At 51.6% G+C, this 14,760-nt stretch overlaps 5 protein-coding genes across 5 annotated transcripts; 3 read left to right on the top strand and 2 right to left on the bottom strand.

Moving 5' to 3' along the window:
- Positions 1 to 49: 49 nt before the first annotated feature.
- PV05_11282 (uncharacterized protein) lies at positions 50 to 3,707 on the top strand. The gene has a single exon (XM_013454745.1). It carries the CDS (start codon positions 104 to 106, stop codon positions 3,635 to 3,637), a length of 3,534 nt encoding a protein of 1,177 aa, XP_013310199.1. The 5' UTR covers positions 50 to 103; the 3' UTR covers positions 3,638 to 3,707.
- A 779-nt stretch (positions 3,708 to 4,486) lies between these two features.
- Positions 4,487 to 5,807, top strand: PV05_11281 (uncharacterized protein; the record flags this gene model as incomplete). The annotated part of the gene is made up of 2 exons (XM_013454744.1): positions 4,487 to 4,990; positions 5,037 to 5,807. 2 exons carry the CDS (start codon positions 4,487 to 4,489, stop codon positions 5,805 to 5,807), a joined length of 1,275 nt encoding a protein of 424 aa, XP_013310198.1.
- Positions 5,808 to 6,494: 687 nt separating this feature from the next.
- On the top strand, positions 6,495 to 7,728 carry PV05_11280 (uncharacterized protein; the record flags this gene model as incomplete). The annotated part of the gene is made up of 2 exons (XM_013454743.1): positions 6,495 to 6,924; positions 7,091 to 7,728. The coding sequence occupies 2 exons, from the start codon at positions 6,495 to 6,497 to the stop codon at positions 7,726 to 7,728; spliced, it is 1,068 nt and encodes a 355-aa protein (XP_013310197.1).
- A 416-nt stretch (positions 7,729 to 8,144) lies between these two features.
- PV05_11279 (uncharacterized protein) lies at positions 8,145 to 11,666 on the bottom strand. The gene is made up of 2 exons (XM_013454742.1): positions 8,591 to 11,666; positions 8,145 to 8,542 (listed from the first exon to the last, which is right to left on the bottom strand). Exons 1-2 carry the CDS (start codon positions 11,535 to 11,537, stop codon positions 8,532 to 8,534), a joined length of 2,958 nt encoding a protein of 985 aa, XP_013310196.1. The 5' UTR covers positions 11,538 to 11,666; the 3' UTR covers positions 8,145 to 8,531.
- Positions 11,667 to 12,339: 673 nt separating this feature from the next.
- Positions 12,340 to 14,332, bottom strand: PV05_11278 (uncharacterized protein). Its single transcript, XM_013454741.1, has 2 exons — positions 13,442 to 14,332; positions 12,340 to 13,390 (listed from the first exon to the last, which is right to left on the bottom strand). The coding sequence occupies exons 1-2, from the start codon at positions 14,001 to 14,003 to the stop codon at positions 12,477 to 12,479; spliced, it is 1,476 nt and encodes a 491-aa protein (XP_013310195.1). The 5' UTR covers positions 14,004 to 14,332; the 3' UTR covers positions 12,340 to 12,476.
- Positions 14,333 to 14,760: the final 428 nt, after the last annotated feature.

The raw sequence follows: 14,760 nt of genomic DNA, 5'->3' as shown, positions 1-14,760 counted from the left end.
GTGTCCGCCACCAAATAATTTTTCCTGCGCTGCAACCCGCAGTCTCTTTCTATCTAAGACTTTCGACGCCGGCGGAGGAGGTGTTGTTGGGCTCTCGAGAAACATGGAATCACAATCCAATAGGCCTCACAGGGCATCGAAAGAGAAGAAGAAACCACAAAAGGGAGAGAAAAATGTCAAAGCCTTTGCCGTTGCAAATCCTGGCCGGCTGGCGAAGCAGGCCGTCCGGTCCAGCGATATCAAAGAAAAGCGACTGCATGTTCCACAAGTCGATCGGATCCCAGAAGAAGCTCCTCCCATTGTCGTCGCAGTCGTCGGTCCCCCCGGTGTTGGCAAGACCACACTCATCAAGAGTCTCATTAAACGATATTCGAAGCAGACCCTGTCGCACCCTACCGGCCCTATAACAGTTGTTACTTCGAAGCGACGGCGACTTACCTTTATCGAATGCCCTTCAGACTCTCTCGCTGCAATGATCGATGTCGCAAAGATCGCCGACATTGTGCTACTGATGATCGATGGGAACTATGGCTTTGAAATGGAGACAATGGAATTTTTAAATGCCCTTAGCGTTTCTGGTATGCCGGGCAATGTCTTTGGCATTCTGACACACTTGGATTTTTTCAAGAAACAGAGCACATTACGCATGGCCAAAAAGAGGTTAAAACATAGGTTTTGGTCGGAATTATACCAGGGTGCCAAATTGTTCTACCTCTCTGGTGTGATCAACGGGCGGTACCCCGACCGAGAAGTTCACAATCTCTCCCGGTTTTTGTCTGTCATGAAGAATCCTAGGCCTCTGATCTGGCGGAATAGCCATCCTTATTGCCTTGCCGACCGCTTCCTCGATGTTACGCCTCCGACGCAGATTGAAGAGAACGAGAAATGCGACAGACAAGTGGCACTTTATGGCTACTTGCGAGGGACGAACTTTCCCGCAGAGGGCGCCAGAGTTCATGTTCCTGGCGTAGGCGACCTTTCGGTCAAAGAGATTGAAGCACTGCCCGACCCTTGCCCTACACCCTTCCTCGACCAGGCAATGGCCAAAGCTGCAGGAAAATCTTCGAGGAGAAAGCTGGGCGAGAAGCAGAAAGTACTGTTTGCGCCCATGTCAGATGTTGGCGGAGTTCTGGTAGACAAAGATGCGGTTTATATTGATGTCAAGACGAACACGTTCGATCGCAATGCAGATGACGCCGAAGAAAGAGGTCTAGGCGAACAGCTTCTGATGAACCTGCAAGGAGAACGAAGATTACTGGGAGAAGTTGAGGGCGGTGTGCGGCTTTTCCAGGGTGGTCGGCAGCTCACTGAGGGTGACAACGCTGAGAATGATACGGGCCGGACTACAAAAAGAGGGACTCGTTCCTTCGGCCAGAACAGCAATCTTGACAATATCCATGATGAAGAGGTTGATGAAGGGTTCGTCAGTGGAGAAAGCGACGAAGAAGCAGGAAGTGAAGAGGATGAGGTGGACGACTTTCCCGAACATACCGGTCGACCTGGTCTTGCAGCTGGGGAAGAGTTAGATGGTGAAGAAGCCGAGGGTGATTTGGACTTTGCCGAGAGCGATTCTGACTTGGGGTCTATCTCTAATGACGAGGATCTTGGACAGGACTTCCCAGAAGACGAGTTTGGGTCCGACGAAGATGAGGAGGATGGCGGGCTAAGGTGGAAGGAAAACCTTGCGGCAAATGCTCGAAAATTACATTCGAGCAAAGTGGCATTCCGTGCTGCCGATTTGTCAAGGCTGATGTATGATTTGACGCTGTCACCCGCAGAAGCGATTGCAAAATGGCGAGGCGAACAAGCCACTCGCAATGCCGATGGCGAGGAGATTGAAGAAGAAGATAACTTCTTCAACAAGGCCAAAACTGAGCAAGAAGAGGAATTCGAAGATCGACAAACTCCACGATATGATTATGAGCGGTTAGCGGAGAAATGGGAGGATGACGAAAACATCCAACAAATCATGTCTCGTTTCACCAGAAACTCCGTCGCGACCGGAGCCAATGCCGACTCTGAAGGCGAAGAAGATGGTGGCTTCGAGGGCGAAGAAGGTGATGAGTCTGATGAGGGAGACGGCGAGTTTGAAGATCTGGAGACAGCCGCTGAGCAAGATCCAGCAGCCCAGGCCGAATTGACCTTGGAAGAAGAGCGCGCAAGGAATGCGCAACGAAAAGAAGAGCTCAAGCTCCGATTCGAGGAAGAAGATCGTGAGGGATTTGCCAATGGCAAGAGTGAAGTCAAAGCCACCGAGCAGGAGTTTGGAGAAGATGAGTGGTACGATGCTCAGAAAGCCATGCTCCAAAAGCAACTTGATATCAACCGCGCCGAATTCGACAGTCTTGACCCGGTAGGCCGGGCTCGAGCAGAAGGATTCAAAGCCGGCACTTATGCACGGATTGTCCTGGACCACGTACCATACGAGTTTGTTCGCTCCTTCAATCCCAAGCTCCCGGTGATTATTGGAGGTCTGGCGCCAACGGAAGACCGGTTTGGCTTCGTCCAAGTGCGCATCAAACGACACCGATGGCACAAGAAGATCCTGAAGACGAATGACCCTCTTATCTTTTCACTGGGTTGGCGAAGATTTCAAACGCTACCTCTATATTCCATATCCGATTCGCGCACACGGAATCGCATGCTCAAATACACGCCCGAACATATGCACTGTTTCGGCACGTTCTATGGACCACTAGTGGCACCAAATACTGGCTTCTGCTGTGTACAGTCATTCTCAAATGCCAATCCTGGATTCCGAATCGCGGCGACGGGTGTGGTACTGAATGTGGATGAAACGACCGAAATCGTCAAGAAACTCAAGTTGACGGGACACCCGTACAAGATCTTCCGCAACACAGCTTTTATTCGAGACATGTTCAGCTCATCGCTTGAGATTGCCAAATTTGAAGGAGCAAGCATTCGAACCGTTTCTGGTATTCGTGGGCAGATCAAGAGAGCTCTCAGCAAACCAGAAGGACATTTCCGAGCGACGTTCGAAGACAAGATCTTGATGTCTGATATTGTTTTCTTGAGAGCCTGGTATGCAGTGAAGCCGCATCGTTTCTACAATCCTGTCACCAATTTGCTGGACGCTCCGCCTAGTGGATCAACAGAAGATGGAGAGAGTCGGGGTGTAGATGATGGGTCGGGAGGGTGGCAAGCCATGCGGCTGACGGGCGCTGTTCGAGCATCTCTGGGCATGCCGACACCGCTTGTCAAGGACTCTGCTTACAGCAAGATCGAGCGACCGACAAGACACTTCAATCCTCTACGAGTACCTCGTTCTCTCGCAGCCGATCTTCCCTTCAAATCCCAGATCACCCAGCAGAAAGCGCGGAAAGCACCAACATATCTGCAGAAACGAGCAGTCGTCATTGGTGGGGAGGAGAAGAAAGCTCGAGACCTCATGCAGAAATTGCAGACCATGAGGAACGAGAAGGCGGAAAAACGGGCCAAGAAACAGGAAGAACGACGTGCTGTGTATCGGAAGAAGGTTGCTGAGAATCTGGAAATGAAGGAGCAACGGGAAAAGAGAGAGCGAGATGAGTTCTGGAAAAAAGAAGGTGGGAAGCGAAAGAATACAGACGAGGGTGGTGGAAGGGGAGGAGGAGGCAAGCGGTCGAAGCGACGATGAATTGGATTTCTGGCAGCTTTGTAAAAAGTGTATAGATGTCGACATGATACCCAACGAGCATGGCAATGAAGACAGTGTTCTCGTGTCAATATTGATTATACGGAGTAGTCTGCTGTCGGTACTCTGTACGGAGTAGTCCGTAGTGGTCTGTGGTTGTGCTAGTTGTCTATTTACAGCCATAGTTGGCTTGATAGCGAGTGAAAATTTGGATGGCTGGGAGAAGGACGAGCGAGGAGGAGGAGGAGGAGGGCGAGCCGGGAAGAGCAGCGACCAGCAGCCTCGCCAGCCCAGCCTGGGAGCCTTATTAGTAGCCCACGTAGCCTGGTGAGCCCTATTGTAGTAGCCTAAGCAGGCCTAGTGAGCCCTTTGACCGCCTGACCGGAAAAAATGGCGCGTAAAGAGAGGGCTCATCGCGTCTCCCACGACTTCCAGACTCGTCCATGCTATCCTCCGTAGCTACTCGTGAACGGCGAGATGGCAAGTTGAAGTCTTGATCGCTATCCGTATTCCTCCATCTTCCCATCTTTAGCAATCTGTCACAACAACGCGTCGGCCTTGAAACGCCTCACATCGCACGCGTGTCGACGTAACCCGGCTTCCGACCCCACCAGCTCGCATCTCTACCCAACTCGACTCGTGCCAACTCCACTGTTACCACACGACCAGACCAGGCGAACGCGACGACCCTCGTGATCGGTGCCTGTCGCTAACTTACTCTTCTGTTCTGTCTACATCTTCGCTCGTTCACTCTTGCCGGATCTTCTTTGAGTCTACAACACGACGTCGACTCCGAATCCCATCAAGTATTGAGGCCCATCACCGACTCGACCGATAAGATACGCCACGAGCATGCAACATGCCGCTACGCATGCGTCAACCATGCTGGATCCACAACCGTTGACATCTGCACCTTTCCCGGCCGATTCGGGTTCAGCCAACCCTCCACGCAGTTCTCAAGACTCGAACCTCTCACCTTCCTCTCGGCCGATCACGCTGAACATTTCTACCAGCGATGTCTCGAGCACAGCTTTGCCAGCGGTCCATCAGGAGGAGGATACACCACCTACGTCCGCCATATCCAGCCAGCCAGACTCGCAGGCGCCCAGGTCTCCCGGGATGTCAGAAAAGGAGCACACCACTGTGAGAAGTAATGAGAATGGAGCTGCGCAAGTGCATCGCTCCAACACGAGCTCTCAAAGTCCACCACCGAACAGCGTCTCCGGGGCGAAGAGAACATCCAGTGGTGAGGTGAAACGGTCCAGCGTGACGGGACTGGGAGATGTCGTGACCAAATCCAACGGGATCAGTCATGCTCGGACACCAAGCATGGTCTCGAATGGGAACGTATCTGAGGTAAGGAGGGCGACACTTTTGGTGGGCATAAGCTAACATATTGCAGCTCTCACAACAACTGCGCACGAAGCTGAAATATGCCATGATCAAAGTGCAGAATGGCTGGCAGACACGGTCTCTAGACGAAATCGAGTCCCTGGCTTCTCAGTCACCACGATCAACTACCTCGGGATTCCAAAATTCTCCTTATCCACATAGCTTGTCGTCTCCGAAAACCGTCATGTCCAGAAAATACCAGCGCGAATCGAGCGAAAGCGACTCATCCGACAGTACAGGAGCCCTTGAACCTCGAGGTCTGCCCAACATGGGTAGCCCTCAAGTATCATCACGTCGGGCCCTTGCACCTCCCGTCGATATCGTGCCCAACTCGCGTCGACGGACAACGGTCAATGGTTCCTATCACAACGTAAACGGCCCTCAATTCCATCCTAGAGGAGTGCATACTTCGCGACCGCATGCAAACCAGCGAACGCCCAGTCAGAATGCTGCCATGGAAGCGGATGCCGTTGAGACACTCTTGTTCATGGCCAGTCCAAGCAATTCAGGCTACAATCCGGCATCGTCCCAAGAATCGACACTTCGATCCTCCCAAGTTTTTGCCTCCCAAACATCTCCACTCCGGACCCAATTCAGCCAAACTTCAATGGCGTCACCAAAGAAAGTTGCCTTTTCTGACAGACGGCCACCGTTCGACAAAGCCACCATTATTGATCAGATGCTGAACGAACTGTCGGACGGCAGCGACGAGGAGTTAGAACAAGCATTCAGACTTGCGGGCGCGGGCAAGAGCACGGCGACAGCACCAGTGTCGACCTAACTCCCTGCATGGAGGTTTATTGCCGAAGGAAATGATTTTTGGGCGTTGGGAGGTTGCATTGGTCTGGCCCAGCATGTTCACAATGCCCGGAAGTGGCTATCTTATGACGGATGATGATTGTACAGCCGGGAATTTAGTCGTTGACTGTTGACTTTTGAAACTTACCAAGGATACCATCTGCATATTTTGCATCTGCATATTTTGGACTGATTTAGCACAATGGCACCATTTTTTTGGGAGATGTCGAATTGACCGTCGAAATGACTGACTCGGGCACCCCCCTTTTGAGCATTCGCTCTGGCACTCTCAGCCTCGGTCAATGTATCGACCACCCAGTCCACTGTGCGTTTCCCCGCAGATTTTTGGGTGTATACCAGATACATCGCTTCCGCTCAGCATCCGGATTGCCCGCCCAGGTAGGTATTGGTATGTCGTCTGACGTCTCATGACAGCCCTGGGGTCATGATATATATATTGAGACGTTCACCCATGTTCTTCCCTTTTTCTGGCAGAGCAGGAACTGAGCTAGTACCTGTTACCACATCCTTTAGCAATATCCCCAGATTTGAATCTGCGCGGGACTAATCCGAAATTACCTAGGTAACCAAAACAGGAACAAACATCGTCCCCATACGACCAAAGTTGGCACTGTTGGTAACCTCAAGGTACTCCTCAGCCCTCACACTGATGGCGGACACGAGTGCAGCATTTCTCGGCAACATCGCCACGCTCCGTGACAAAGTCGCCCTCGTCACCGGCGGCTCGAGCGGTCTAGGCCGCGCCATCTGCCAGGCCTACGCCGCCGCGGGCGCGTACGTGGTCAGCGCCGACTTGAGCCCCGACGTGCCGAGCCAGTCGGTCGTCCAGCAAAAGATCGGAAAGGACAGTGATCTGGTCACGCCGACGGTGGAGCTGATCAATAAGAAGTGGCCGGCTCCTGATCCTCGGACAAAGGACTCCTTGAGTGTGCACGACAAAAGCAACACCCATGCGGTCGAGACCGTCCAGAGGGCCATGTTCGTCCAGTGTGATGTTGGTCAGGAGGACCATGTCCGACGTGCCGTCCAGGCTTGTGTGGAGAGGTATGGGAGGTTAGATGTCATGGTCAACAATGCCGGTATGTATACCTTACTAGGTGCCTACCTTTGAAAGTGCCCTGCCCTTTTCGCTTTCGTTGTCAGTCTAGCACCCCTTTGTCTTGGTACTCGTAAGGGACTTCCCTTCTTTCCCCTTGTCAGTCTAGCACCCTCGTCTTGAGACTTACGGCCCTGACTCTGCCTCAGGCATCTCCGCCGAAACCACAACCCAAACCTACACGGGCGCCTCCACCCGCACGCACGAAACGGACGTGTCCATCCTCGACCGCACCCTCGCCATCAACGTCCGAGGCGTCTGGCTGGGCACGAAACACGCCGTCCAACAATTCCTGACCCAAAAGCCACACCCACTTTGGGGGCAATCGCCGTGGAACACCAGCAACGCGTCAGAAGCGTCCCAGCTGTCCGATACCAATCCTTCCGCGAACAACCTGTCCGGGAACCCCTCAGAGACGTCCGAAATCCACCGCGGCTGGATCATCAACATCGCCTCCATCCTTTCCAGCGTCGGCCTCGCCGGCTCCACGACCTACTGCGCGAGCAAAGGCGCCGTCCTCCAACTCACCCGCTCGACGGCACTCGAGTACGCCGCGGACGGCATCCACATCAACGCCATCCAGCCCGGTTTCGTCGACACCCACATCCTCGAGAGCATGTACCAAAACGTCCCCGGTATCGACCAAACCCTCAAAACCTTGCACCCCTGGGGCAGGACCGGGCGGCCCGAGGAGATTGCACGTATGGCCGTCTATCTGGCCGGAGAAGGCGCCAGTTGGGTCACGGGGAGCAGTATGGTTGTCGATGGTGGTTATTTGGCGCAGTAACCTACCTACTAGTACTACGTTAGTAGTTGAATCCCTTCTCTTCTCTCCTGGCTAGGCACCGAGCCACCTCAACCAGACACCTGAACCAAAGGTTGGGGTTTCAAGATGAGCACCACTTGTGTTTGTGGCGACTACTAGTATTTATCTGTACGAATATGTCGATATCGCCGTACAACTACGCAATGTCATTTCATTCGGTCTGATACTCCTCCCCATCGTCCGTACAATCGTCTCCATGTTTAAGGGTCCAGCAGAGTGAGGTACGAGGAAGGAAATACAGTGCCATGATCCGAGATTCGTGATTCCCTGCCTGGTCATATGATGCGTCGATGGCCGTAGGAAAGAAGCTACTAACAGGAAGAGCAATTGCAAATTGATGGTGATACCAACTCTTTTGGGGAACATTCTGAATTCTACCACTAGAAGAGCTTGCATCAATGCTTGTTTAGTCCAATACGCCTTCGCCTTGTTGAGGTTCATGCTATCAACGATGCCGGTTGACTCCATGCTCAGCAATTCATACCTGCTAACGTCCTCTTCCGATGGTGTGCATTTCCAATTTCATGAACCTGTAATCGTCGAGTCGAAAAGAATGACCTGAATATCCAATCCACATCTTAACAAACTTTTGTCGGGTCGACCTTGGTGAGGATTATGGCTTTGCCGAGGGAAAGAAAGAGGGAGAATCATGCAAATCATGCGCGTAGCATAAAAGTCAACAATACGATGACCCGAAAGCAAAACCAAATTCTGTCTGGCGTGTGGCACCGTGAGCAGTCTCATACAAGGACACCGTGAGCGCTTCAAGTGTAACCTATTCTAGCGTTAGCAATGACCTTTCACATTCAATAGGTCAACTCACTTCTCATGGCCTCGCTGTAACCGATACCGCCCTTGAAGTCAACGTCGAAACTCTCTGCAACATCAATCACGCGTCGAATATGTTCCATGGCGAGTGCTACATTCTCGTGGATAGCAAGCGCATGGGCTGCACGTATTATATTCTTGATTTGACGACCGTTCACATCTCGACGAGCCAAGTCGGTGTAATCAGCCTCGGTGATCTGTGCAACGTCCATCCCTTCCTGGCTCTTGACGCGATCGATGAAGATCTTCCAAACGGATCTCTTCGCTTTGGTATTGAGATTCTGAAAGTGTAGTGAGAGGTGGATTCGAGAGATGAAAGCCGAATCAAATGTGCGTACTCGGTTCGTGGTCAAGAAAAGAATGCCTTGAAAGTACTCCAGCAGACGGAGAAAAATGCTGACTAAGGCATTGCGATGAATGTCGTAAAGAGCCCGTTCTTGAAGAAAGACATCAGCCTCGTCCAGGAGGAGGATAGCGCCCCAGCTATGAGCGATGTCAAGAATGGTTTGCAGCTCCTTTTCGAGTCGAGTAGGATCCGTCCCCAGATCTCCAGCACTGACCATGTACAGCGGACATTTCAAAAGATCGGCAATGCCTTCCGCAGTGAGGGTCTTGCCAGTACCAGGAGGACCGTGAAGGACCGCTACCAGGCCGCGACCTTTCCCGGTGATGATGTCGTCAATGCTCTTGTGAGGATGAAAAGCGTGGCTAGAGACCAATGCCTTGATAAGCGACTTCTGATTTTCGGGAAGCACCAAAGACTCAAAAGCCTGATCGTTGAAAACAACCTCAGATATACCAGAGACTTTGAATTCCAGCCACATCTTTTCGTTGAAAGAGAAGCCGAAAACGACAGGGCAAGCCACCAGAAGCTCCTCTTGGGTGAAAGAATGGTCGTCATCTTTGGCATCAGCCAACGGCTGTTCCTGACCAGCAGTGGTGTCTTGTTGAGACCCGATGTCGACAATTGTGTGCTTACCATCCGGCGTCTTGATCAGGCGATACCTCTTCTTTTCAGTGAAGGAATTTTCGGAACGTACTTCTTGCTTGTCTGCATCGTCCTCCGAAGGGGTGTCGTCGCGGCTGCTATCCAATATTTGATCGCCAAACCCGATTATGAGACCCTTCGATTTGAATGTGGTGAGATGATAATTCGGGTTGATACGGCGATGGACAGCTGCGTCGACCATGATCCGTCCTTCAACATTGATTCTCAACATTCCCTTCTTAGTTTTGGTGAATGCCAAGCCGTTGTAGAAGCGGTAGTTCATGCCTTTCAGAGCCACGAAATGTTTTCCTCGTTCAATGAGCCGGGCCTTCAGTTCGCCGGCGTCCTGGTGATATTCAAGAGGGTAGCATTCGAGCGAAGTAATTGAGCGAGCACCTTGAAACTCAGGTACTTCCATAGCGACCGCTGCCATGCCAAACGTCTTCCCGTTATAGTCAAGGTACTTCCCGTCAATATTGTACCATGTCCCCTTCGTGAAGTGACTCATTTTGCTGGCTAGTTCAACCTTGAAAGCTCGTGGCTCGTCGTGATCATCATAGGTGGGGGCGTAGGCAATGCTGTTTGGCTTGAACAAAGCCCATAGGAGGTCCCAGGTGATCATCTTCTTCTCCAGCAGTGGCTCCAGGCTCTTTTTGGTTTCCTCGAAGTCGTTTTCCAGGAATTCAATCATCAAGGCAAGGTGTTTGGCCCGCAGCGCCACTTCCTGCATCGTAAGTCCATCAGGCACATTTGGCATATTGTAGCCTTCAGCAGCCTCCAACAGGTCATTCCAGTAATCTACGAGATCTTCGAGGAAGAGAAAGAGTGTTTGGGGGTCGAGATGAGGTGTCCCTTCCAACAAGCTGACGCCAGAAACATCTTTCAATACGAATTTCAAGCATTCTTTGAGTGGCTTCGATTTGATATCCACGAGCGTTCCAGTGTATTGCCCATTCGGGCTAAATCTGCGGCGGACAATGAATATGTACTTGTCCCATGCTTTTTCTCCAGTTTTCTTGACCGTCTCAGTGAGCTTGTACTGGTGGATTTTGGGGTCCCACAGCTGATCGACTCGCTTGTATTCCAACTTCGAACCGCTCTTGCTCTTCTTGGTGTGAGTGCTCTTCTTGCTCTTCTTGCTCTTCTTGCTCTTTTTCTGCTTGGCTTCTCGAAGCTCCTGCACCGAGCTGCAGTCGTCGGACAAGGGATCCGCGTCATTCTTCGCTTTATCAGCGGAAGAGCCAGGAGCGATGAGGTTTCCAAGGACCGTCTGAGCTTGTGGTGGCTGGAACATAACCAGGCAAGAGGGAGAAGAGGCGGCAAAGTTAAGACCGTGCAGAGCCGCCTGAAGGTCGTTGAGGTTGGTCGTGTAGTAATCTGCCTGGCCTCGAATCGTGCTTGATTCTCCCTGATCTTCCTGAATCAGCTGCGATTTCTGCAGCTTCCGTAATCTACTCTTCGTTTCTTGAATCAGCTTCTCCTTCCCAGCAGCATCGAGCACTGCCAGGTCATCGTCCAAGTCCGACGATTCTTCAGTGGTTTCCGCTTTCCTCTTGGCCTTCTTGTCTGGTTTCTTGCCTTTCTTCGGTTGTTTCGCCTTCGACTTGGCCTCCACCTTTTCCGCTTTAGCTTTAGACTTCTTCTTGCTCTTTCGGCTGGGGGAGGAAGTGTCACTCTCTGATGAGTTTGAGTTGTCAGTCAAGGCCTGACCTTCTGGAGAGGAGCCGGATGATTCGCTCGAGTCATCTTCAGTATCTGATGCTTTACTCTTCTTGCGGATTTTCCTAGGCTTCGACTTGTCATACTGCTTCTCCGATTGACTCTTAGACGATCTGGTGCGTTTGTTGCGTTTCGATGGGCTAGGGTCTTCAGAGGGTCGGGAAGGTCTCCGTTCACCAGATGGTCCAGCATTTTCGGGCTGTTCAGGCTCTGCAGGGCCCGTAGTCTGATCCATGTTTGGAATGATGCTAAAGGAAATATGTGGCAAGGAAGTCTGGGTGCGAAGGGTGAGGGAAGAAAAGAGGTTGCTTAAGGGCAGGGAAGTTGCCTTTTGAGTCGGTTCATCTGAAGGAAGGCGGTGAATGATTCACCGCGGGAGTCACCACAAAGCAACAAGGCAGGCAGGCAAGCAGAAGTGAAGAGTCAATGAACGGGATTAAGTATGTTTTCACATGGTTAGAGCATAACAATCTTTTGTGGCCGGAATGGGAGCCTGGTCATGGGCACTGCGCATGCTAGACGCAAGACATGAGTGACGGCGCAGCCATAGTAAGAATTGGAGACCTGAAAAGCGCCCAAGATGCAGGCTTCTGTGGTGTTTGCCTGATATGAGGCAGCAGAGGTCGAATGAATGCGAGACAGGTCACGATAGGCTTGACTTGGGCGGGGGAATCGTTTATAATTGTTTATGAATGGTGGATGATGGTGGGCCTCGATCACCGGTTTGATGCTCTGTCCCGCTGCTCCATGTGTCCACGCACACGGCCAGCGCGTCGATCTGGGGGCTGATCCTTGCATCCTGACCTGACAGGCTCACGGGGGAGCCTATGCCTAGTAAGCCCAACACGGTATTCTCTTCTCGCTTTAACTTAACTGCTGGTTCGTACCTTACCTACCTAGGTAGGTAGATACTTTGGTGACGCCTGTTGGGCGGAAATACTACTACTACGTAGGAATATCCAAAGTGCTAAGGCAAGGCATGGACGTGTCTGGGTCTTTGGCAGCACCACCGATTGTGACCTAATTGGCGCAATGATCTTTTCCTTACTCCGTATTGATAGGGACTTTGGCTATCTCTTTACTCAAGGCTTTGCGACTACACCGGCCGACGTAGAATAATCTGTACCAATACTCCCTTCACTCCTTTCGCATCTCTCTCAGTATGCTATGCTCCTCAATCCCCTGGCTGCGCTGCCACGACCCGAGCAATCTCCAAGTCCTTGATGTCATGCAGTCCGGTCTTGATGAACGAACATTTGAGATTACCACAATTGTTATTCCCCCAAGGACACTGATGTCCGTAGAAACAATCCTGCCGACGACATTTCGACCCCTGAGTACATGGAATGCTTCTAGCTTTGTATCGAAGAGTATTCTTCATGCCAGCATCGATCGGGCCGTGATCGTATTTGCAATTGTAGGATTCGCAATTATCTCGCAGGTGGTGCTCATTACAAAGTTTGCGGCGCACGATACGACGTTCGAATTCCTCCATCTCGGCAGTCGTTGGTACACGGAGCTTCCAGTCGATTCTCTGTCCGAAACGATTGATTGGTATCCCACTTTTGCCCTCTCCAGTTCGATCGCTCGTGATAACTGGTTTAGTTTTGGCTACTTCTGCTGGTGGTGGTGGAGGTGGTGGCGGCGGCGGCGGCGGCGAGGTGAGTTGTGCTGCACTCTTTGTGTTCAGGGTCAGTGGTGCTAAAGGTGTCAGTCCGGATGGACCAGTGTTTGAAGATTGGCTAGATCGGCTCGCAGTTGGTGTTAGCTCGTGGGTATGTTGTTCCGCTGGTGACCTGTCGAAATAAGGTGTGTCAGGAGGCGGCGTGAAATACGAAGTGTCAGCCTTCGATACCGTTTCCAAGCCTGAAACTTCGAACACGCTATCAAACCTCGTGTACTTGAACGGCAGGCCAGCATAGGCTCTAGCAGCCGATGGGGTCTGCGCAGCATGAATCAACATAACCTTGGGCATTACGATCATGTCATGTCGATATTTGTCGAGTTCAGCAATATAGCCGTTATCATGGGAGCATGCTAGATAGATACGTTGACACTGGGCATTATGTGCGTAGAATCGAAAGGTGTCTTTCAATCGTGTCAGCGGGACCAAGAGACAACTTGGTGTGGCATGCTTACCGCGCAATTTGGCATCAACCCTCTCCTTTCCTGGACCGCAATCGATGAATTGGAACAGACTCCGACTCTGTGTGAATGAACAGAAGAACTGATCGATCTGAGATGGAAGATTGATGTAATCACAAGCCACTAGAGTTCTTGCGAGGCCAGCTTTGTTGGCGTAGATATTGACGAGCACGTCGCAGTCGGCATTAATGCCTGTGAAGGAATCTGCACTTTTGAGATTATTGAGCACTTCCGTGTATAGTTCGCTGGCAGCCTTGGAGCCCCCGGATGTTGCGAGGGCATTGTAAAAGGATTTTCGAAACTGGTATCCGTCACCATCGACGAGAACGACGACAAATTTGCGTTGGGTTGCTGCTTCGGCTTCTTCGGCTCGCTTTTTCCAGCTGCGGCGGGTGTGTCTCTCATCGTCCAAATCACTTTGCAAGGTGAGTCTCTCGGTGTCGAGTCGTAGGCAAGTTTGGACTAGAAAGTCGACTTCAGACTGTCTAGCGTCGTCGAAAGCTCGATAGTCTTGCAGTCGTTGTTGGAGATCATGATGATTAGGGAGGACGGCCATGATTAAAGGCGTGCAGAATCGATTCGTGCGGCACCAGACAGCAGAGAGACACAAGATAATATTGAAGCTTAACACAAAGCACCAAAAGGCGAGTGAAATAAACAAGGGTGGTGTCAGGACAGGTAGTTCAACGACAAAGCAGGGTTGATGAGGCCAATTACCGGCCAGGCAGAATTTCAATAGCAGAGATTGAGGCCCCTACCGTGGCTCAACTGTGATATTGGGAGACAAAAGCAGGCGCGTGTTGTGGTGGAAGATGAAACATCAACCCATGGAAAGGCCACTGCAAGTGAGATGTGAGTAGGTGAGTACCAAGGTAGGTGAGTAGGTAGCATCAGTAGGACTCAATGAAACTGGCGGTGAATGGCGGCCTGCAGGTTTTGTCCAGGCTGCAACTGTCGCGGTCTGAGCATCACTGGCGGGAAAGCAGGACACGCCAGAATCACCCGAGTCACCCTCCACTGAGCCACCACCTACTGGAGGCGCTGATGGTGCCCTCTAGGAAGCTGCTTTATCGATAAGCCATCACCACCCTTTCTGGGCTTGCACCAGCCTTGGAGGCACACTGAGGCAGCATCTTCATTCTCATTCTTTTCATTGTCCAATTGTCATGGGGAGCACAGTCGTTATCACACCACGCAGATGTGCAATGTCAGAAAAGCGGAGGCATCACAGCATTCAATGGCACGGCAAAGGCACGGGCACGACGGGATTACTATTCGCCGTGTTACCAATAGACGACGGCATCAAACAAGGT

Source organism: Exophiala xenobiotica (assembly GCF_000835505.1).
Source record: "Exophiala xenobiotica strain CBS 118157 unplaced genomic scaffold supercont1.7, whole genome shotgun sequence".
Lineage (NCBI taxonomy): Eukaryota > Fungi > Ascomycota > Eurotiomycetes > Chaetothyriales > Herpotrichiellaceae > Exophiala > Exophiala xenobiotica.
This window is presented reverse-complemented; position numbering and strand designations above follow the sequence as displayed.